Here is a 25084-nt window from a genome sequence, read left to right on the forward strand (position 1 = left end):
TTGAATCAACTAAACTTCACAGAAACCTCCGCCACCGACTAGTGTTTGGAGGTGTAACTGCAGAGTGACACAGACACTCCACCGCACAAATATGAATGCTCACAACAACAACTATAAATCCTCCTTTACTGCTCCACATACTGTTTTTCTAAGGTTAAAGATAGACAGTTCCACTTGAGGAAAATTCTCATGCTCCATAGCATTTTAGACAATAGTGATCTTCCAGTGTTGTGGCAACAGTCTGGAGAAGAAGACCCTCCCAACATGACAGTGCCCCCATGCATGACTCCAGGTCCATAAAGAAATGTCTTTCCAAATTAGGTGTGGAAGAAGTAGACTGGCATGCACAGAGCTCTGACCTCAACCCCATCATACTGAACTGGAACCGTATCACAGATACGGCCGACATCACTGATGCTCTTGTGGCTGAATGGGAGCAAATCTCTGCAGCCAGGTTTCCAAAACCTGGTGGAAACCCCAAAACCAGAGGAGTGAAGGCTGTTATAGCAGCAGATTAATGCTCACTCTTTGGGAATAGGATGTTCATCAGTCATGACTGGGTGTAACGTTCAGGTGTCCACATACTTTTTGCCATGTACTAAATATATGTATAGGACCATATATAGATATTGTAAGGTGTTACTGGTTTCCTCTTAAAATCAACTGGGAAAAGCAGAGAAGTGACAACATGTAATAACACGCAGATGTTTTTGAAGAGCTGGCTAGACTTCAACAAACTTCTTGTTCTTGTTCACCTTCTGAATCTTTGCCAAGAGTCATCATGACATTAGAGTTTCACCGTGACAAACACTTTGGTCCACTAAAGTTATTTCAACAAATATCGCCTCGATCTTCACAGCAGGAAGAGTCTGACATCTTGGGAAATACAGTCAACTCTCTCTCATATCTGTCCATTCAATACAAAGTTACCGTCAGCAGCTGGAAGCAGTTGCAAGGCAACCAGCGGAGAGTCCAGGAAGTCACTGCTCCTGGCTAAGAAGCAGTCCGACACATAACACCCTGTAAAACCACAAAGGGTTGTTTTTCTGCTTCAGCTGTTGTATGGTTTAAACAAACACAGATATAGTGTCTTTATTAATGATCTTTAGAGGTGGATTATGTGGACAGAGCCAGGTGAGCTGTTCCCTCCTGCTAAGATGATCAGCTTCTGTCTGTAGCTTAACATTTATATTGTATGCAGACATACATGAGGATAGTTGTCAACAATGGTGTATATAAGTTCTCAGATCCTTTACAAAGCAAGAGAAACACTACAATATAAAATCTCCATTAGTAGTAAAAGTCCTACGTTCAAACTTTTACCTAAAGCTGGATTGTCATCAGCTGATTCACAATCAATCAACAGCGCAGCGACACACCTTCTCTGTCTGCCTGTCATCTTACTGCTCCTCATGTTAGATACGGTTCTTTCTCTGCCGTAGTTCTTTCTTGCTGCAGTTGTGTGCACCCTCCACCTCCCCATCACCACCTAGTCTTTACAGATCATCAGCCTCATCTGCCTCAGCAGCCAGCAGCCTCAGAGTCATCAGCCACCACCACCATCACCAGTGTCTGGACTCCATGGGGGGATTTATCCTGCTGCTGCTCAGATGTCCCTCAACCACAAAATATCTCCCTCTGGTGTCCAAGCGCCAAAGACTTCTGTTAAATCTTAATCAGCACAAATCATCTGTTAATCTGTACATTCATATTCTATATTAAATATTATCTTCACTTCACTCTTCTGCCTCTGCTGATTGAAATGCAGATGTGCATGCATGTCCCTTCGGTGAAAACCTGATTCAATGGCAGAGAATCCTGCAGAGAAAGTTGCTATTCCAGCACTGGCAACAACTGCCTACACTACAAAGCAACCCAAAAATAAAGACTTATCAAAAAAAGAGTTTGACAAAAACAAAATAAAAACTGTCAAGATCACCGAAGCATTTCAGAGATGAAGAGAAAATGTTGCTAGTAGTTTAGCCGTCTGCTAACCAGGTATAAAGGCTCATGGCTGTGGCTTAGCTAACATTAGCTGGAGCATTGGTTCTCAACCTTTTTGTGTCAAGGACTTCTAGATTGGTACACATTATTCACTGACTAGATAAAAAATAAACCATTCTTCACTTTTATGGGGACCCCCTGGAACTCCCTTAAGGACCCCTACACCACTGATTGAGAACCTTGGAGCTAGAGCCTTAAATCACAGTGTGTCCTCCGCCTCACTCCCTGCTGAAACAGACCAAATCACCAGGAGGAGAGTGGGCAGCAGCTCCGGAGATGAACCCCCAGTCAGCGCAAACCTCGGCCCTAACTCCTTGCCACGTCAGCAAACTTTCTGTTGCTGCTGTTACACAGGTTAAGTCCAGTGCTGCACTGAGGGGTTTGCGCTGGCTGAATGTGAGTTGTAGCTACAGCCACCAACTGAAGCTCTGTCTGCCCCCTGTCCTCCCAGGGAAGCAGTCCAACGAGGGACAGTTAGGCAAATTCTTGTTTTACTTGTGTCTGATAAACAGAGAGAGAGCGGGGCAAGGAGGGGCTGAGTGACTGTGCAACTGTACAATGAAATTAGAGTAAATAAATCAACGTATGGAAAACAGTGGGTCGAGTGCGTGCCCACACTCGCCTGGTGAGAAGGGCTGAAAACAGAGAGCTGCAGGAGGAGGGCATATTTTCTTATTCTGGCTTTTTTGGTTGCTTGTTATTTGCCTTTTCCAGATTTCTGCCAACACCAGCTTTAAAAACAGTTTTGGAAAGTACTTTCAAGTACTGTAGATGCAGCTTAACTTCCACTACTTCCACTGACTGTTTAGTTCAAACAACAATATATAAAGTGTAAATTCCTGAGCTTTAGAGCCAGCCTGCCTGTTTCCACCTGTATCTCCACATATTTAGACATCAAGGCCTGCAGAGGACAAAAACAACTCTCTCAATCTCCCCCCTTGACCTTCCACAATTTCTCCTCTGTCCCATCCCTCTCCTTCTTCTTCTCTCTCTCCTCCTCCTCCTCCTCCCTCGGTCCCCGCTGTCACAGTTTTTCCAGTTTCTTTGGCTCCACTTCAGGACCCTCCCCCGTTTAGATGCAACTGGGCTCTTTCTCTCTCTCGCACTGCCCTCCTCTAAATGTTTACACTGCTTGAAGATTTTTCTGAGTGTATATGAACCCTTAAAAACAAACGCTTTGCTTTTTTTTTTAATCTCAATGTCGCCCATGGAAGTTGGTTTCTAACTGCGATTCTACAGCGACAGATGATCCGGGACGCCTCGGCCGCAAGGTGAGTAAAATACTGTCTATGAATTAAACAAAGCGGGATTATCACCGAGAGTTTGACGGTTTATTTGACAGTCAAAGATCTGGATGACTTTTATGATGATACATGTTGCTGGTTAATTAATAGACTCGGTACAGTTTAAACTGTGAACACGGTCGCGTACTGTATGGGAATGTGCTGGTGTGGGAAACAGCGCAGCATGGACCAGTCCTAAAATCCACCTTTAGGGACTCAGTCTTATAAGTATAGTAATCTACAGTGAGTTTACAGTTACTTTTATTGATGCTGTTGCAAAAATGCGTAAAAAATACCACATTTGAGCAACTTCACCAGACATTAACAACCATCTTCTTCCATATATGTCTCTATTTGTGCCTTTTGTGCTGGATATTTGTGAACAATAGTGGAAGAAGTAAGTAAAAGTATTAAAAAATGCAATGTAAAATCTACTCCATTAGTGGTAGATAAAGAGCCCTACATGGGAAAGTAACTGTGAGTTCATTTATTAAAGTACTGTAAATGCAGCTTTACTTAACAGTTTCCATTTAAAGGTGCTTTATACTTCTACTGCACAGTTCAGAGGGAAATACTTTGACATATGATGAGCTCCTAAAATGTGATGCAGTGTTAGAAAGTAATAAAATGTTACTCACACATCAGGGCATCAGTTACAATAATTAAAAATTTAATATATAATAGTGTAACAGTCACAGACTTATGAGTACTTTTACTATTGATACTTAAACTGAGGTGACATTTTGCATCTTGACATGTAATGGGGTGTGTTTTCATCACAGGGTTAGTACTTTAACTCAAGTAAATGATCTGAATACCTCCTCCACCACCACTTAAATAGAAGTACATAAGTATTATTTAGCAAAAATGTACTTCAAGTATTAACAGCAAACATAGCCACAGGTTTCAGGGGGCATGCAGGGGACACGTCCCCCTCAATATGTACAGCATGTGCATTTGTCCCCCGACTCATTTAAGATATTTCTGCCATGAATGGATGCAGAAAAGGCAAAAATTGATGCTTAAAAATTCAGGAAATTAAATGTTTGATGCTCAAAATATGAATCCCCCTCCCAATATTCAACAAAACCTACGCACTTGACCTGACTGCCTCTTTGATATTATTATTTTACAGCGTTATGAATACTGTAAGATGGTTTTATGAGGGCTGATCCCTTCATTTAAATGTTGCAGCTGTTCAAGATGAAGCACATGTTAATTATTCTGTTGGGCAACAATTTATCATATTTATGAAGACAATCATGTTCTGTTTGTACAATCTTAATTTACACTGACAAACAGTACCTATAGCTGTCAAATAAATGTCATGGAGTGGAAGTATGATGTAGCAGAAAGTGGAAATACTCAAGTTAAGTGCAGTACTTGAGTAAATGTACTCTCATGTGTCATATTTCTTCACCACTTAAGGCAGATTTCTCATCACAGTTTGGGGTTGTATTGCTGGATTGATCATATATGCTCTATGTGAAAGGAAACACTGTCAATAAAACCATCTGTCTGCTCATCAAGAGGTTAATATCAGTCAGCACACAAAGAGACAACATCCGACACTTATCAGTGAGTGAATTTAACCACTTGTTCGAGTGAACTCCTGGTGTTTTATGACGCCGCTCTGTGCACTTGCTGTGCTCTTCCTGGCTGAAAGAGTTTCTTGGCATCCCTGGCTCTGCTTTGAAACCTTCTCCAGCTACTATCAAGAGAGTGTGAGTCAGAGAAGCTGTGCTACTCTGGCATGTCTCCTCCATCGATTCATTATAGAGGAAGTCGTTGCTGGGAGTTGGTCTGCTGTTTCCTCAGTGCCCACCTCCCCCACCTCCCGCTTTTGTTGCTTTTGATTTTCATTAAGCCGTTCAGTCTTGATCTAAGATCTGGATTCGTCTATCCGTGACTCAAGCCAATGAAACGTGGCGGCGAGGTGGCAGCAGCCCAAACAACTGTGTGACATCCTGTGTGTGATGGCGTGACTCAACTTTCATGTCCTGTCAGTGGAGTTAATCAGGTGAAGCAGATGGAGATGGAGTGTTTTTCTTTTCCTCTGCAGATGTGAGGCTCCTGTTGATGCTTTAACGTATGTGCGTATATACGAATGTGTGACGCTGAAAACAATACAGTCGCTAAAGGGAATATAATTACGATGCTTTCATTAAGTGATTATTTTCTAGAGTTGGTGCAGCTTTCACAGAGCAGTAAAAGATCTGCATAGTTTGGGCTAAAAGACAATTTTCCAAACTGAATAGAAGCACCAAATTTAAGACAAATGACTGCTCATCACCAGGGTGTTCATAATCACTTCACTGACACTTTTACAGCTGTGATCTCTGTAAGTTTAGACCTATAAAATGATAAACTGCTGCACATTGAAGCGTACTGTTTTGGAGACAAACTCCTCATTTCTTGTCTCAGCGGAGCTGTAAAATCAGCCCATAATCGGCTTTTCTGCACTTTAACACTTATTGTCTGTGACTTGTGAATGAAAGCTTTTTGATTAAGGAACCCCTGGCATCATTTAAGGCACAAAAACATCTGCGAGCGAGGCAAGATATGATTAACTATCAGAGTAAATCTCAGGCACCTGGTTTGGACTCCTGACCTCACATCTGCTCTGGCAACCAAAAAAGCGCCAGGAAGTCTCTCTGACTGCAGACTGAACTTTCCTTTGTCCTTCTCCAAGTATTCCTAAAAGCACCGTGCCATTTTTAAATGTGCCATTATTCACATAGATCAGTTTGACGAGTCGAACTCTGCGTGTGAGAAGTAGCACAACCGTGCCTTCTTGAAACCATCTTTGTTTTTCTTCAGTGTCTTCATATGAGATCCTCATTAGTGGAAAATTGCATCTCCCCCTTGAAAACGTGCCTGCCCTCCTCCACACTGTTTCAGCTATCAGTGGTTTAATGGTGACCCCCTTTTTTCTGTTTTTGTCTGGTTGAGCCACAGACCTGTCTCTGTCCGACAGCTGGGCATCTGGCTCACTTACAGTCTGTTTGTCCAGGAGAGGACTCAGGCTCAGGCGAGCTACTGGATATGTTTTAGTTGGAGATGACACTGGCCAGAGACACAAAGAGATGAGGTACAAATAGAGAAAAGTAGAACTGAGGTAAGACGCATTTAGTGTTAATTTGATCTCCCTGTGCCTGGATGGTTTTACAATTTATGGTGACACCACACAGGGCACCCAGAGTGTCTGCACGCTGTCTTCTGAAGGCCACAATTTGTCTTGACAAGTTCATCCACGATGGCCACACACCATTCATGTGTGATTTAAGTGAGAGCTCAGTGTTGTGTTATCCTTTGAAGCGTGGACTCTGCGCTATAGAATTACCTGAGTGCTTTAAAATGGTAATCAAAATTCTGCTGAGCTTGGCTTGGTGAGAGGCTCGGCTTTAAGGATCAGACGTTCAGTCAGTGGTTTGATCTACTGCTTTGGTCCACACTGAAATATCTCAATACAGCTATTAAACAGACGACCATTAGGGCTGCACAATATGCAAAAATAGATCAATAAAAATAACAAATCATATTGTGGTGTAGTGGTTAGTATTGTCGCCTCACAGCAGTTCCTGGTTCCAGGGTCGGGGGTTCAATACGAATATTCAGCTATTAGGTCTGAGGGTTTGAACAGGGTTCAGCAGGATGTTCAGGGTGACAGTGACATTCAGGTAATATAGTAAACAATCCAAGTAAGCTCTCTGAGCTAATGTGATAACTGATAGCGGGTCCAAGATGGCAGCGCTTGTGGAATCAGCAGCAGCTCGGCTCTCTGATTTCTGCTTTTGTGTACTTATATGTTCTTATTCTGGAGCTTCTCTTGGTCATTTAAAGTTTTGTTGTTTTCTTTGTTTGGTTGTCTTTTGTTTTGTTTAGTTTTTATTCACCCAAAAGTGCCGAACGAAGTTTAATTTTACCTGTGTGTTAAGTGCCGCTGCTCCTTCGCGTCGAAAGGGGTTAGTTGAGGTGGTTCGGGCATCTGATCAGGATGCCTCCTGGGCGCCTCCTGCTGAAGGTGTCCCGGGCACGTCCCACTGGTAGGAGGCCCTGGGGCAGACCCAGAACGTGCTGGAGGGATTACATATCTCATCTGGCCTGGGAACACCTTGGGGTCCCCCAGGAGGAGCTGGAAAGCGTCGCTGGGGAGAGAGACGTCTGGGGTGCTTTGCTCGGCCTGCTGCCCCCCGACCCGGCCCCGGATAAGCGGATGAAAATTAATGCATTAAGTGACAATAAATCATTCATTCGCTCAAAATGTGCAGCATATTTTGCCACATGAGATATCAGACAAAAGCCAGAAACTAACCTATTAAGTCACTGTCAGCTGTAAATTCACAACTTAGAAGCAGAAGGCAAAAGAAAATGTTATCTCAGCGCCTACCCAGGCAAAGCCTCTCTTCCTCCGGGCAGCTGCCTCCGTCTCACTCAGACTCACCCTGGGTCTGCAGCTGCCTGTACCAGAAAACAGAAAAGTGCTCGCTCTGCAGCTAAATCTGGGGGCAAATTGACCTCAGAAGTACACTGCACAATGACTGACCAAAAAAAGACGGACTTCACAACCTGAAGAATTTCAGTCGACTGAGGGGGTCTGATGATTTGAATCTTCGATTTTTAGGGGTCAGACTTTTAATTCGTCCAATTCCTTGGTTTGTGGCCAAATACCTGCAAATCAAAGTTTTCATCAAAATTTCCATCAGTCTCAGCTGTATTTTGTGTTAAGTGCAAAACATAACTCAGCTTTTTTAACTTGCCACAGTGTTGCCATGGCAACCACAGACACTACAGTGATGGAGACGATACAGGAGCTGATTGTATTGGTACCTGAGTTCTCCGATACAGGCTACAGCTCTTCACCAGCAATGAACAAACAGATTAATGAAGAGAAATGGCTCGGTAACAAAGCTAGTGCTGTAATAACTCTGTTATCTAACCTGTTGCAAACCGTTTCCTCTACTTTAACCTACAACTGTGTTTCTTTAGCTGCATGATGAGATGATGGCAGGTGGACAGCCGCAGCCTGGTACAGTTGTTTAGTAGGATTGGAGGAAACTGGGAGCAGCAATTACAGATACAGATCACAGAAGTTGCCTTCTGAAGTTCTTTTGGCTTTGGTGACTTTTGGTGCTTAATAGTTATTGCTGTTGTTTGTCTGGATTTTACTTGTCAATCATGTGGGTGGAACTGGGTGGCACCCGCTTTCCTTACAACCAGCAGAAAGTAGGAAAATCGACTTTATGTGTAAAGTGTTGCATAATGTCAGTGGAAATTCAGTTCATTCATCCCACACTTTTTAATACAACAGTGACAAAGTCAATAAGATGTAAAAAGCGACCTTTGTCTACTCCCCAAGCTTATATTTTTGATGCAAAAATAATCGTGATGAAAAAGACAAAAAGCACAGGGAACTCAAAAGAAGGTGACAGGGGCTGAATATTCCTACCACAGGCTTATATAAGCCTTTCAACCCCATGTGCTCTGCAGCCGTGCAAGTAATTTGGAACAGATTCGACTGCAGCCCTCCAGCTCAGGGGTTTTTGGGTCGCTCGCTCTGCTCTGGCCGTGGAGCATGTACAGTTTCGTCGGGCTCTGGCTCAAATAACCAATCATAAAATGCAGAGGTCGGGGGGTTTGGGGCTGGAACCGGAGGAGGAGCCAGCAGCGGCTTGATGGAGTGACCACAGACTACTTGTACTGTGGTGAGGGTCTTTCCTGAAGTTGCTTATGTTGGTGGTTGGTGGGTGGTGTTTGAGGTGGTGGGTGGAGCAGCAGTGGAGACATTGTTCATTAAGATTTCAGGGTTTGCACTGGTGTCTGTGTCTCTCTGTGGTGTCTATGCAGGATGACTGGAACCGAGTGAAACCTGAGACGTAGAATTAGAGGAAATAAAGCACTAAATTCAAGGCCCAGAGGGGCTTCTCACGTTGTGTTTTCATCTCTGTGATGAAAATGGTGTGGCGTTTATGTTTTTGTTTGTCTTTAATACTTGCCCGAGTGGAATTGGTTGTGCAGATGGAGAAGAGAGTGTTTATTTTGTCAGTTTTGAGATGAAATATCATGAGTTTACCATACAAGATGTGAGCCTTGCATGTGAAAAACAAATGGTCTTTGTGTCATGCTTGGCACCAAGTGAACATGAACTCTTGATGTTTTTCTTGAGCTCATACCCAGATCCACTCCACCAGCTGTGTTAAGCTATGACTCTCGCAGTCGTCCATCTTGCATTTTATGAGAGGACTTATTTTCCCTGTGTTTTTTCTTTTTTGGTATTCTATTTTCCAGGCCACTTCTGAAAGACAAACCTAGGCTCAGGAAAAAGGCAGGATGACAGATTTCACTATTTGTCAGCGTCCACGTTACTCAACACAACACAAGCTGTGGAAAAAAAAGGTTTCTTTGTCAAAAAAAAAAAAGGACACAAAAGCCAAAAAGAAGTTAGCTGCTGGAAAAAGAGAGCCAGTATAGGTCTGATGGCATCGTTCAAGGACTTTTCCTTTCCCCAACTCTCCTCTGTTTACATATCAGAGAAAGAGACGGTTGAGATGCAGACCTGGATGTACACGCAAGATGTTTCCTATCGGCTTCCTATTGTTTGTCCTACTTTTTGTTCCCCCGGTGCCGCCTGGTGCAGAGATGATTGAGAGCAGAGGAGAGAGCATGGACCAGGGGGATTGTGGGGACAGGGTCTGATTTTGTCGAAAACTTGTTTTTCTTTTTCTCTGTAGGAGGAAACTGAGAGACTCATTGGAATTATTAGCTGGAGACAGATGATAATGACCCAGGGAGTTGTCATCAATTATAAAATAATGAGAAAAGCATGTTATTTTCGAAGACACTATCAGTGAAGTGCTGACAACATACTCTGGAATAACTTTTGCAGTGTGTTAACAACAAAATTGCCGACTTACTCATGAACTGGTAAATAGTTTTAATGTGCAGCAGTTTTTTAAAAAGCTGGGAGATACCTCGCTGAGATAAAAACATATTCCTCTGTGACTCACTGAAGACCTGCTGTGTTTCCCACTGCCTCTGTTTGCCTCTGGGCATCCAGAAAAAGAAAAAAGTGTTAACAGTTTCCCCTCCACTTGGTTTCCTTGAGTTGGAACATCATACCCAAACAAAGTGACGGGCTCCTGGACTCTCTGCCTCTCACCATCCACAGTGTTTGCCCTCCCACAGCGTTGCCCAGGATGTCCTGTGTGGTGGTTTGTGTCTGGCTCTTGTCTCCTCTTTGCCCCCTGTCTTCCTGTTGTGTTGGACAGACATGCAGGTGGCATACCAAAAAAGACCCCAGAGGCTTATGTGCTGCACAGTCAGGGTTGGCGAGTAACAGAATATGAGTAATGGTGTTTTTAAAATACAAAATCTAAGTTTCTTATTTACATTACATTTTAAATTGGTGGTATTCAGTTGCTGTTTTTATAAATAGAATTCAAGGGATTTTGTTTTATTTCCTCTAACACGGTGTCCCAACTGAATGCGACGCAAGCAAGCGGCACTTTGATTATTTAAACTGAAATGTTTTAACTGGCTGCGAGTGACGTACCGCTGCTGTAGCACTGTTGCAGTCGGACATTCTGTATGTATTTATTCCCATTGCTTGTTTGAAAGCTCTGCAGTGGACCAGGAACAGCTGATTTGTGAAATTGAAATGAGGAGTTATCTACACAACACCCCCTTGTTTTACTACAAAAACCTAAATAAGGTGTCAGCTGGCTGAAGGGAGATCAGCAGGGAATGCAAATTTCTGATAAATGACCATCGCTAATAACAACCGACTAGCTGTTGGCCATGTTGTTTGTCATTCCCAGAAAAAGTCAAAATATAAACTTGTGTTTTCTGTTTAAAATGTACAAATGTAGAAAGATAGCAAGTACTCGCCCAAGTGGTTACGTCTACGTTACACTTTGCTGGAGAAGCATTGATAAATTCAACAGGGTGAGCAGCACAAACAGAGCTCGGGAGTCCGCCATTGTCGTTGTGATGGTCGTCTTTCTTGCACATGCCTAATGACTGGAACCGTAATGCGCGTGTGTGAAAAGTCTCTGTTTTCACAGGAACTGCATATTGCAAGTTTACATGACAACGGAGACGGTGCTGTTTCAAAAAAATTGCACTTTCCAACCTGTTTTCAAAACGTTGTGTTTTCAGGCCAACTAAAGTTTACCATTTTCGGTCGAAATCATCGTATAAACAGGACCTCAGTTTGGACAGGGAGCTATGCTCACATATTTCTAGAAAAAGGTGTAAAATTCATATGAAGCACGTTTCCCATTAACAGATTTTTTTTTTTAAAAAGTGTGCACAGTGCAGCTGCCACACAACAATGGCAACAAAGACAAATCCAGAACACTGTTGTGTGTTTTTTGCATGGAAATATGAGACCCAGACAAAGCAGCTCAGCAAGATGATTTTTAAGTTTTCCAAAAGTAATGCAAAGTATTTCGAATATGTTACTTTGCACAGGTGTGGACTTGAGTCAGACTCGAGTCACGAATCCAATGACTTAAGACTGGACTTCAGAAAACAAAAAGGACTTACAACTTGACTTTGACTTTAATTATAAATAATAAACTTTATTTTATTTATTTTTTTACATGGTTGATCTCACATTTAAAACAGTGCAGAATTCAAGCAAATAACATGAGGCAATTTTAAGAAAATAGTAAGATAAAAAAAATGAAAAACAAAATAAAGACAAAATACTATCACTGAAGCAGATAAGCAAAGTTTGCAACTAATTGCTCTGTAGATTGCACAGGTACAGCAAATCAAACAATTAGAGTAATACAATATAAAAGAATACAATAACCACTGACAACACAAGATAAAAACAAAAATAATCAAATGAGACGTATATATACATATACATATATATATATATATATATATATATATATATATAAAAGGTTTGCTGAAATTAATAAAAGGCCTTTTTTTTAACAGATCAGTTTTAGGGAGTGATTTAAAAGATGTCACTGATTCAGCAGCCTCAGATCCTCAGGCAGGAAGTTCCAGAGCTGAGAGGCCTTGACTGCAAAAGTAAATCACCTTTAGTTTTCAGCCAGGACTGACGAACAGCCAACAGAGCCCTGCCCGAGGATCTGAGGCTGCAACCCAGCATCTCAGCTATGTAGCCAGGAGCTAAACCATGAGGTGCTTTAAAATTGATCAGTTAAATCTTAAAATTGATTCTAAGAGAGTCTAAATATCAATTAATACCAAGGCTTTAATATCAATGACTTGTGACTTCACTTGGACTTGAGCCTTTTGACTTGAAAATACTTGATAACTTAAAGTGTTGTTAAAAACTGTGCCACGAATCAGTTTATTTCCTGGATATACTTATATGGATGTTATTCATTACCACTAAGTCAGCACTTAATTCTCCAGATTTACTTTGTTTGAACCAACCTGACAGCATCGGGTCAAGATGCAGGAGTGAACCATGACGAACTGACATTACGTTACTGAGTGGCAGATTTAAAAAAAAAAATGACACCAAAGGTCATTTTGTTTGCATACAAAAACTATGGAGTGGTCAATAAAAACATTATGTAATAGGCTGTACAAAATGTGTTGGTTGCAAATTACAGATGGAGACGCAGTAACTGCCAACGACTAGTTAGCAAGCTAATTCTTCGTCAGTTTAACAGCTACAACAGAGACAACAAACTTGTTCTAACAAATAAGTCCAACATGTAAAAGCATTCATGATTTTTGTACATGTAATATAGTATCATTATGTTTTTAAAATGGCATCACATTTGGTGAAGTGTGCATTATGACTTGTTAACAACTTGAAACTCAACGTTTAGGACTTGAGACTTCACTCTGGACCTGCCTGTCTTGACTTGAGACGTGCAAACTCTTGAGACTTACTTGTGACTTGCAAAGCAATGACGTGGAGTTGTGGACCCACCTCTGTTTCTTAGTTCAAGTAATCTAATTGACTATGTTACAAATTACATTTTAGGGCATGTAATCAGTAATCTGTTGGGGATTATGTTTTAAAAGTAACCCTCCAAACACTGCACAACACAGATGACAGTGCCAGGGCTTTTGATTAAACTTGAGCACATTCTGCAGCGCCTACTTTCATCTTCCTTTTTGCCACGAGGCGCTCCAACAAAGTGAATTAATAGCACCACCTGTGGGGACTGAAACTGTCTCAGTCTAGTGACAGTGCTGGGAAAAGCATGGAGGATAAGACTAAGTAAAGGAACATCTCTGAGGGTTCACCTTCAGGGTAGCACACGTGGCTGAAGTTTTTTGAGTGAAGAAAATAAGGCTTTAACTTCCAGATGCTTGCAGGATGAGGCCCATATGGAGAGAGGGAGGGAGAAGGAGCTTTTTGGGGCCAAAAAAAAAAGAAGAAAACACTCTAAAATGATCAGTTTAATAAGTTGCAGGTTTCCACCTTGTCCTCCAGAAAGGCAGCACACCATGTGCCAGAGGTAGGCCTGTAAATCAATGGGGTTTAACTTTTAGGAATTTACTGGCCCAGGCTGGACTTCCTGGAAACAGAGATAGAGAAGGAAAGCCAATGGAGATAATAACTGATAACTACTCTGGTGAACCCTACCTGCTGCTGCTGCTGCTGCTGCTGCTTGTGCTAATGTTTTGCCAAGTCTTTCCTGGTTATCTCGGTACCTCAGTTACAGCCTGACCACATGGCATTAATTGACATGCACATCTGTCTCCCAGTGTGCAGCCCCAACTCTCCTTACATCACGGTTGTACCACCCTGCAGGCAGCAACACTCGAGTCTTCGGTAAATCACCCCTTATTTTTCCTTGTTGAAGAAATGGTATTATTTGCTAATCCTGGAAACAAGTGGCAGAAAAACATCATCAGCAACAGCAGGGAAAAAAATATGTCCACACCAGCTCCAATGTTTCCCAGCTCGCTGCATCGTAGCAGCTGCAAAGAGAGAAAAAAAAAAACCTGCCATCCAGTCACATTAGAAGTGTTGTCTTAATCGAAACCAGATGCGGCGTGGTTAGAGTCTGTTACTGTAAATTGCTCTCTCCTTCATACAACCATGACTCAAAAACTCACATTAAAGCTGTTGCATGGGAACGTGATCCGCAGTGTGAAATATGTCGCTCTTAAAGCTTGTGTCTCAGCAAAGGACGATGCTTCCCGTGATATTACTCAGACGCCGCAGACACTCAGAGGGATCAACATAATCTTGTCAGTCGCCATAGACCCCACAGGAAGCCCATATTTTACAACACATACTGTATATCAACAAAACACTGAACTGCTGCAAGTGTTTTTACACAGTAGGCCTCATTCAATTCAGAGAAGAATATTCTTATCAAGTGCAGCCTAAATTATATAAAGGTTCTATATTATAGCTGCTCATTTCAGGGACATATTTGTATCATGGGTTTCTACTAGAACATGTTTACATGCTTTAACATTTAAAAAAACACTTTATTTTTCTCATACTGTCTGCCTGAATATACCTGTATTCACCCTCTGGACCTGTCTCTTTAAGCCCGCCTCCCGTCTGCTCTGATTGGTCAGTGTTTCCAGGTCTTCCATATCTGCGCTCATGTGGTGCTTCTCAAAGTCAAGGTTGCTTCCTTTGTAGGACGGGTCCTTCCAAGTCTGGTCCTATAGAGGCTAGACAAGACTCCTAGCATTCGGTGAACATACATTGGAACAGGCGAACATCTTGTGCTGCGTTCAGGTTCCATTCGCAAACATCAAAACCTAAAATATTGGTGTGATTTCTATAGAAAACATGGGGGGAAAAGGCAATGAGCATTACAAGAAAATTATCATAAAACAAGGGAGAAAATTTAATTAATTTTTAGCAATCTCTTTTTATGTTTTTTTTTGTTTTACTTTTCTTTTTTGCTCATTTTTAGGTAATTTTCTTATTTTTGCTTATTTTTTGAGTAATTTCTTGGTTACTAAATTTACTTCCAAAAACTTTTTAATATCCTGCCAATGTTCGGGCTATTTCATGAATTTGTCATTGCCTTATTGCCATGTTTCTGAAAAATTAAAATCAAGCCAATTTGCTCAGGTTTCAGAGGGTAAAAAGTAAATTTATAATCTGGTTTTGCAGACACATTCAGCTTCTGTGCTCGCGGTGGGTTTTAGCCAAAGCAGATGGGGTTTGATTTCACACCTCTCCAACAGAGTTTGGACAGCAGCTCCCCCACCACGAGGGTCAAAGCCACAAGAGTAAGCAATCTGCACGGTCTTCAGCCAAAAACAAAGGTCGTAATGGAAAGAAAAGAGAGCAGTGTGCCTGCGTATGTGTTGAGGCACATGGAACAGGCGAGGTCTGTGTGTGCACATCTGTGTTTATGTCGATGTTCGATACAGAGTTTTGTGATGACTTGGCAGTTTTGGCTGCCTGCAGTGGTTCACCGTTTCCCTTTAATGGCTGCAGTCCGATCGCCTGCTTCCCCTCGTAAGGAACTACAAGTCAAACAAGTTATTGGAGAAGTGCACAGCAGTGATCGACTGGCCTGTGATGGACAGGCTGTTAAGTTTGGTAAAAGCTGTGAAACACATTCAGTTTGTTTTTGCATACGTCACCACACGTGAAGTAAATCCAGATGTACACAATGACACCCTCGGGCCATTATTATGAGTCTTTGCGTCAGGGACAGTCAATATATAATCACACTGTGACTAAATGATTATTGATATGTTAGTAAAATATTTGCTGGATTTCTTTTCAGCGAAAGATTTGAAGGATGAGTTTGGTGTTTTTCCGTATTTTTCTTTTTGTCAACAAATATGAAAACACCAAAACCAATAATGTTTCAGTCTGTCCCTAAATGCTCTCTGACTTCCCTTCTGTCTGTGTCCTCAGGGCTCATTGGTTCCTACTGAGGACATAAATCTTTAAAAACGACTCACAAAGATGTGGTTTTGTTTAAAAAAGAAAAAAGCCAGTAAAAAACAGCTTTTTGGAAACAGTAGTTTTTAGCAAATGTTACTCACATAAAAGTAATACCACATTTGTTGGGGACTATTTTCAGCAGCAGATTAATACATTGGGTACGCTATTTATTAAGCAGTATTTACAATCAGCATGACGGGGTATGTGGGACTACATTCACCACGTTCATCTGCATAAAGAAACATGTCACGCAGTGCAACAATTTTATTCACTGATGTGTTTTTAATATATATATATTTTTTAAAAATAAGGTGAAAGGCAACACTTGTTAGAGTGATCAGTTCATTGGTAGTTTTGGTCTTTTCACAGGATTTGTTGACGATAAAAAAGATACAGACTATGGCCAGATTTATCCTTTATCTACTGCATTTGCAAATTTTGCAGAAATATAATAGAAAGGGTGTAACGTGTCCTTCATTGTGTGTGTATGGAGGGACGCAGCGGTGTCATGGTGAAGATGCATGCAGCAAAGAGTGATGATAGTCAGCAGAATTAAGTGTCAAGATAAGTTCAGGGCTCCTGTTAAACCTCATGAGAAGCCCATGTTTGTCGTTTTGTGGTGAAGACTGCAATAAAGCCATTGTTAGTGAACGGCACCTGAACGCCTCGCCATCCTTCCCTCTGCAGAGTGGTCCAGACCGCTAGAGGCTGGTTACCAGCTAATAACGAGCCAAGCTAAAATTGATATTGATAAGCCAGCGTGTTCCCAGCTACGATTCGGAGCCAATAAGCTGTCACTGAGAGAGAGGTAACACGCTACAAACACTAAGAGCAGGCTTTAACTGTGTCAGCTGTAAAACCATGTCCAAGGAGAGTTCCTGATGGTTTAGAGACCAAAACTGAAATTACTTGAGTCAATTTGAGCAAATCTGACAAGGCATGATACCATAAATTTAGCATTTGATACAAATACCAGTAAAATTCCACAATTCTTGACACCCAAAGAGATACCACAGTAAAAAATAATAACAGAACGATAAATCCTGTGTACTTAAACATACACTTCTTTTTTGGGGGGATTTTGTGGGCAAGGAAACACATTATTATACAGCCTACAGTATATGAACATATTTCTCCTCCAATGTTGTTGTTGTGCAGCACTTGTAAGATGTGACAGTTCGTTCTTGTGGTAGGCTATTTGTCCCGCCCTTCCTCCACTGTGATTGGATGGTGGGGAAAAAAGTGACAGCGAAGAGTGTGGCGTTTTAAACAACGCCGAACATTTTTAAACTCTTGGCGACCAGGTAAAAAAGACGCCAAATGTGCACCGCTCAGCACAGAATAGACGTTCATCACCGTGTCACGCTGCTGACATTTCTAGCAGAGTGTAAATCCGTGGCGGTCTCATTGAAAAGAATTAATAAAATGTGCAGGCCTTAGGAAAAAATGCTTTTCTTTCTGACAAATTGAGGCGGAGCTGTTGCTACAGTCGTTCTCGTTGCCATCTTCTTTGTGTGTCTACTTCCTGTAGCATTTAACAGCAGACTAAAACACTTGAAGGCATGTATGCTGCCCCATCAGGTCCGGAAGAATTGCATCCTCGGTATCTACGGTACCGGAGAAAAACGACTCCCGTCAAGTTTTCAGAATTAAGACTTGAAGAGAGAATCGACTTGGTACTGAAGTATCAGTTCTCGTGACATCCCTGATTCTGACTCAAGACAACAAATAATAAAAGAAGACAGAGAATAAACCACAGTAGCAGCTGCAGCATTAACAGTTTCCATTAATAAAATGATTTTTGGGTTTCTTCAGGCTGGTCAGAGATGTTGATCTAGCTGCCTATCAGCTCTCTACAGTCTCATTTCATACTGAGGTTTCTACAGGTTTGCAATCATGGGTTGAAAATAGATTAAATACAAATACCAGCGGTCCCAGATGTTATTGCAATTAGGCAGCAAACAGTCAAGACAGAGTGAAACACCGACCAAGATCAATACACGTCCAAGAGAAAGGACCAAAACCAAGACTGCAGAAATGGAGTCCTGCACCCGATTCAATAGTCGCTTGCTTTCTTTATGTAATTACAGGCTCTTTTTCTTTTTAACAAAGAGTTACTCTGCTCAGAGACACTAACATGATTGTTGCAAGAGTTCAGTGGAGATTGTTTCTCTTTTTTAAAGCTCCTCTGAAGATTTCAAAGGCTCTTGACCTCGTGGCCTGTTCTGTGTATGTTCAGGAAACTCTGCGTACTAATAAATATGGATGAATAAGTGTCGGCCTTTGCATAGTTTTATCATGCGAAGATCAGTTAAAGACACAGTGGCTGAAGCTCCTTTTGAATTTTGAGACTTTCCCACAACTTTCTGACCCCGAAAGTGGAGGACAGAACAAATTTGTTTATGAGGCAATATTAAGAGAAAGACATTGTTATTAAAGAAATCAGCTCGTCATGGTGGGAAAATAAGCATGAGGATGATGCTCTGATATGTAAAAGAATTAGGAACAAAGCATCAGTGTGATTAAATGTTGCGGACATGTCAGACAGACCTCAGGATCAGGAAGATGATGCAGCTGCAGCTCTTTCCCAGCAATGTTTCTACACATTTCATTTCTGTTACTGTTTCTTTCTTTACAGACATTTGAATATTTTTCATAACTATTACTAATATGTTATTTTGAGATAAGGGAGTAGTAAAACAGCTTCAGAGCACTATTTCAGTGCTGTATCATAAAGTCAAACAATGACACTGCAAATACAAGAGAATAACTGAACACACAAACATTCCTAACCAGGGAGTAGAGAGCTTCCTGACTGGCAGTGGAGTTGTTAGTTAGACAGTGGAGCACAGGAAGAGATGAGGAGGAAGTGTGCGTCTGAATCAACAAGTCGTCTGTGATTCAATCTGAAACAATGGCACTAAAGACATTCCAGCAGATCAATCAAGAGTCGTGGCCATTAGAAATATCCTGCTTATAGAATCAGTGTTGGCAGAGATCTTCTCGCATAGTACAAGCGTGATTCAGCAAAGTTTGAAATTCTTGTGTGTGTTGTCAATGTGTTTTTCATTCAAGGATACATGCAGTTCATTACAACTTGGCTCTTATTGTTAGCCACGTTAGCAGAGTGTCTCCAGGTTGGCAACGTCCGTCAGTAGATACACTACTTTGGTCCAAACTGAAATATATCAAAAAGTATTGGATGGATTGCCATGAAATTTTATACAGACATTCATAGTGCCCAGAGGATGCATCTGACCAACTCTGGTGATCCCCTGACTTTTGATTTAGTGCCACCAGCACTTCACATTTGAAATATCTCAACATCTGCAAGGTGAATTGGTGCAAAATTTCAACAGACATGCATAACTCCCAGATGATGTAACCTACCGATATTGATTTGTCGTGTTATGTAAAATGTTTCAACAACTATAAGACTATCAGATGTACTGCCATTAGGGCTGCCCCCAACTAAGAATTTTCCTAGTCGACCAATAGTCATCATTTAGGGCCATTAGTCGACTGGTCGCCTGCATGCTTATGATATTAATTCAATTATTAAACTATATATTTCTGGCGGGGCAACGCAGTGGTTTGAGTTGAAGGTGTGAGAAAGAATAGTATCAGTAACATTGTTAACACTGTGCTACATTACAGAGAAATACAAAACCCTTCTAATTAACCTTCATTAATATAGGCCTATATTTTATCCACAAGTGCACGTCACACACTGAGCGAGCCGCCTGTTAATGACGCTGTGGGCTAATGGGCATGTAGCTACTTCCATGTTTCAGATGATACGTCATGTTTGTAGTCGACCAATGAAGATGAGTTTACATATCACCTTGGGTTCGTCCTTCACCTTCTCAAAATGATCCCACACTTTGGATTTCCTGCCCAACATGTTATTAACTAGCCTGTGGAATAACCGCAGGTACCAGCCCTGGAAATTAACGCTGAGCGTGGCCACTTCCTGTGTCTGTCCTTTCAAATTAAATTCCCACATGGTCTAGTCATATAGGTTTTGATTTATTTCCACAAGGCGCAGCTCCTAATAGAGTTTCACGTTTGTTTGTTTGTTTTGTATCTGCAACTAAGCGACCAATGAAATCTTGCCGACTAATGACCTTTCTGGTCGACTAACGTTTGTTGTTAGTTGTAATGAACTGGAATTATTTCCTAAGATCTTACTGCAGATGTTTATTTTAAGATGCCTCAGTCTGTTGTCACATGTGCGCACAATATGAAACAAATATCTGCATTTTTATTTCCCAACTTGAATCACATATTTGTCATTAAAGGGAACTCAACTTTGACCCTATTTTCCTAAGTTTGTGTGTCTAATTGACTCACGGGAACAACAATTTTTGAAAATGGTCCAGTATTGACACAGAGCGCTGCAGCTGTGCTTGTTTTTGCAACTGACAAGCTCAGACTGTTGTTATGAGCATCGGGACAACATTACGGAAAGGAACCTTCAGAGAAATGAAATGTTTGTCCGTACCTTTTGACTGTTTCGTCTGTTATGTGTCCAAGTCTTGTTCTGAAATCTCACAGATCTTTTCATGGTCGAAATCTGCTAAATATTCAGCCATGACACTGAAGATCTTTTAGATAAGGTTAATACCCCTTTTCCACTAAAATTAGCCCGTTTTTTAAACACTGGAACATGTGCTAAAATTAGATATACTCCTTTCCCACTGCCAGTAGATAAGTGTGCCCTTCTGTTATTTGTTTTTGTTTTTTTCTACTTATGTATCACGTTCAACGTCACAGACGGGGTTTGAAAACACTAAAGCAGAATGGAGGTCAGTGGAAAATGTTACGGTAGTTACTCCTTTTTCAGTCTCTCCTTCATTGGTGTAGACTAAATGTGGACCAATGTTTGAATGCAGCTTGAACAGAGATGCACGGTATTTTGTGGCGGTCCTAAGTTGCTTTTTCTTGGTAAACAGGCTAAAATTTGCATGTCCACCTGGTGTTGTATTTCCATCACCGCTGATCAGAGCCGATCACAGGTGGAGCCGATATATACCTGTGACTGCAGCTACAGAATCATTTGACTCGGGTGTGAATGCAGATTCTAACTTTTCCCAACACATAACAAAAGCCAGATGTTAGCGGGCGTTAGTTTTTTTGTAAAGTGGGAAAGGGGCTTAAGTTACGCCAGTGCACAACAAACTATTACCGGCACACCTCTCTCCAACTCTCACTTGCGTTTCCACAGTTTTCTTCCTGCAACAACTCTCGTGAGATTTCAGACCTCTCCTTTAGCAAGACTTGGATACCAAACAGACCAGAACAAGCAAAAAGTGGGGGAAAACGCTTCATTTCTCTGGAGGGTCTTTAACATAATGTTGGAAGACACTCATAACAATAATCTGAGCCTATCAGTGACTAAAACAAGCAACTCAAAACCATACAGTTTGAAAACGAGGCGCGGCTCCAACTAGAAAACAATGTTTTGATGCATTGGATGTGCTGAATGTGCATATTAAGGAAGTACAGGAGGAGGTGCACATTAATAATCCTCCAGGACTGTAACATGCTCATGTTTAACCCAAACAATGTGTCATGTGACTGCAGTTGGTTCAGATCCAGGTCGGAACACCTTCTCACCACAAACAAACCGCACCAGGGTTCATTTGTAACCGGACTGAGACCACCTCTTCAAGACGGTCTCGGTCCGGTTGTTTTGGTGCGCACCTGAGTGCGATTGCTGTGTTCACACCTGCCCAAACGAACCTAACTTTATATTTAAATCTGGCTCCCTTTTAGGCTCCACCATTAAAAAGAGTGTTAGCATTTCACATCCATGGTTTGTCTAACCACCAGGTCAGAGAGCTAATTTGCTGCCAATCACAGTATGAGTGAGAGACATTCAGAGGTTTGAATACTATCCTGTCATTGTGTTGTACATCCATTCTGCAGACACAGACGGTTCATGTGACAAATTACCAACATAAAACTTCTACATGCTGTGAATTTTGCAAACACCACTTAGGTTTCTTACGAGCTGCAGCCTTCTAATGTTGTGGACTGAGAGGTTTTTCGCCTGTGTTCTTACTGTGAGAGTTTACAATGCAAAGCTATGTTTTCTGGTCACGGTTTGTGGAAAAGCTGTTTTTTTTTTACAAGGGCTCTATGTGCCTCTGCACCAATATGATCCACAGAGCATTACAGCACATATAATTACAGCTCTGTATGGTCATGTCCCTCTGAAACCTCAGCCCGGGCCTCCATTTTGGGTTTTCCACCATTTCACTCGCTAAAGTTTGGATAAAACACTTGTTTAAAGAGACAAGACGTGACTCCAATCCAAGGTGTGTAAGTCTGTGTTTTTGTTTATTCTGCTCCACAGAGGTGAACTGCTGTATTTATTACAGTGTCTCAGTGTTTAAGTTTGTTTTTGTGGACCCTCTGCTTTCTCTGACCATTGAAGCCACAGTCATCCTGCCTGTGGTTTTGGTCTGGAGTGTGGAGGACCAGGCAGCAGTTTGCACTGTGGGTCTGTGTAGGAGAGCGCACGAGCCTCAAACGTGTCAGAGTAATGCTACAGGGAGAGCAAAGGCCTCCAACTGGCAGGACGCCCAGCTCAACAACAACAACAAAAAAGAGGATTTCAGTGTGAACCACATCAGATCACACACATCTGCACAAAGTAAACATTTTGTAAATGAAGAAAACAAGGATTATTTATTTGCTTTCTCATCAGCGTCCCCAAAGACTGTGGTTACATTTGTTTTAATTTAGTCTCCATGCAATTATACTGTTGTATCATGTTGCGTATTTGGACATAGGGATCAATGCATAACATTATTCTTGAGTAGTACGGGATCTAAAAGTGAAATTCAAAGTTGCGCAAAGTAAGTTTGTGTGTCTATGGGGAGATTATGAATACGAAACCATCACCTTTGCTAGGTGATTGTTTCTGTGTTTTACTACCAACATTTACAGCTGCTCAGTGATGACGAATGGTGCCATACACCAAATGTATTGTAAGCATCTGCATCACATGACATTTTCGTGACAAATGCTAAAAAAGCAAAACCCAAACCAGCTAATTTCTCTTCTGTAACTGTGGTCTGTTGTGGATCAATCAGCATTTCTTTGGGTGGATGGCATCATCAGTGGGTGCAGACCAGAACTGCAGACTGTCAAGCATTAACTAAGCGACAGATGACTGAAAAGTGATCAGCATGAACTCTTTCTGCACCTGATTTGAGTAGAACCAGTACAGTGTTGCCCTTGGTTTTTGCTTCAGGTTTTCAAAGTAGACAAATCGTACAGCAGTTTGAGAAGTCCCTTTTACACTGCCTGTTCAAGCCAGGAATTTATTTATTCTGCCTCGCTGTTCTGTGTAAGGGGCTGTACACGTCGCATCTTTAACTGCCTGGAAAACGCGAGGTCGGGTGCTGTGTACGACTCTTGCGCCTATTCTGTACCAACTTTGCAGGGCACAGAGACAGGTTGCGTCTCAAGTTGATAAGCAACCATAACAAGCACCGTATCACAAGTCGGGTTTCCATCCACCTATTTTTATTCGCACTTTCAACAATCGCGAAAAAAAACTTGAATGGAAACGCCAGAAATCCGAAAAAAGGCCGAAATATTGCAAAAAAGTTTTTACGCTTGGAGGGGGTGGAAAAGTCAGCGTATCAATATTAGGAAAATGCGACTTTTGGCAATGGAAACAGATTTAGCGAATAAACAGTGACGTAGGCTACCGAATCCTACTTCTACTTCACACACACACCTGTGTGAACTTAGAGAGAGGTAATTACTCCAGTGTCAGGTGAGTGTAGGCTATTTCACAACTTACCTGAATAGACTGGATGTGTTGAATACCGCTTCATCATGTGCGCTGCCTGGTGTACCAACACAGACATCACGGCATTATGTAGGCTACGCTGACAACGCTGATATGAGTGTGATGAGAGCTCTCGCAGTAGCCAAGAAGTTCCCAAGGAATCTCTCCATCTCGTCGTAGTCATGGATGTGCCGGTAATTGTTTACATCAGTTGTGGACATGAGACGCTCTCAATGACGTCATCTCACGGCGCCCTCTTTTTCTACGGGTGTTCTTTTGCATTTTTATTTTTCATGAGAAGCGCCACCTTCTGCTCGACCTGTTGACTCCCAATACTCGCAAAACAATAATGAATGAAAATGTGCATAAATTCGCATTTTCTTTTGCACATTTTCACAAAATTCGCTTAAAATTTGCGATACATTTGGATGGAAACCCAGTCTACTTATATGAAATCCTGAGTGCAGAGCTGATCTTCTTCCAGGTGCTGTTTTTTAAGTGTTTAGGCCTAAAATATTGTCCATTAGACTGATGTAAAGCTGGCGTGGGAGCACTGCACTGAAATGACTAACTTCTTCTCCATATTTACCACAGACTGATATTTACAGAAGAAGGGAAAGATATCTGACAGCTGTGATTGGTTGTTCCCCGTCACATGACATATGGTGTGAGCTGCTGCGTTCCAAAAGAGCACTGATTTTTCAGGGTCACTGTGCCCTAAAAAAAAAAAAGGTGCTCGGGAACGCATGTGCAGCGCACCTGATGCGCGTCTACATTGAAAACAATGGAATTAAGAGCGCAAAAAAACGCAGAATGTGTGCAGCCCCTAAAAGGTGTAATTGGAGAATGGGGAGACAGAGTTGTCTTGCCTTAAAGCCGTCAGCAGAGGTGGTGAAAATGCCAAGTCGATGTCTGTGTAAAAGAGACAGCCATTAGGATGGGATGGGTGTGACATTTTGACGATGCGTTATGTTAATCGCCAGGAGATTTAGAAAACAGCTAACTTAAGATAAAACTAAATACTTTGAATTAGCTTAAAGCTCAGATCAGAAAACCCTTGTATGTGTTCCTCTGAAAGGCAACGATAAACAGTGTATTTTGTTTTCT

The 25084-nt window shown here is 41.7% G+C and overlaps 1 protein-coding gene across 1 annotated transcript in view; it reads left to right on the forward strand.

Moving 5' to 3' along the window:
* The first annotated feature begins 3089 nt into the window (after positions 1 to 3089).
* Positions 3090 to 25084, forward strand: part of pear1 (platelet endothelial aggregation receptor 1) — an 84552-nt gene continuing 62557 nt past the window's right edge. Inside the window, exon 1 of the mRNA XM_050045900.1 lies at positions 3090 to 3275. Coding sequence (XP_049901857.1) covers positions 3250 to 3275 — 26 coding nt within the window. The 5' untranslated portion in view covers positions 3090 to 3249. The remainder of the gene's footprint in view (positions 3276 to 25084) is intronic.

This window comes from Epinephelus moara, chromosome 6 (genome assembly GCF_006386435.1).
Source record: "Epinephelus moara isolate mb chromosome 6, YSFRI_EMoa_1.0, whole genome shotgun sequence".
NCBI lineage: Eukaryota > Metazoa > Chordata > Actinopteri > Perciformes > Serranidae > Epinephelus > Epinephelus moara.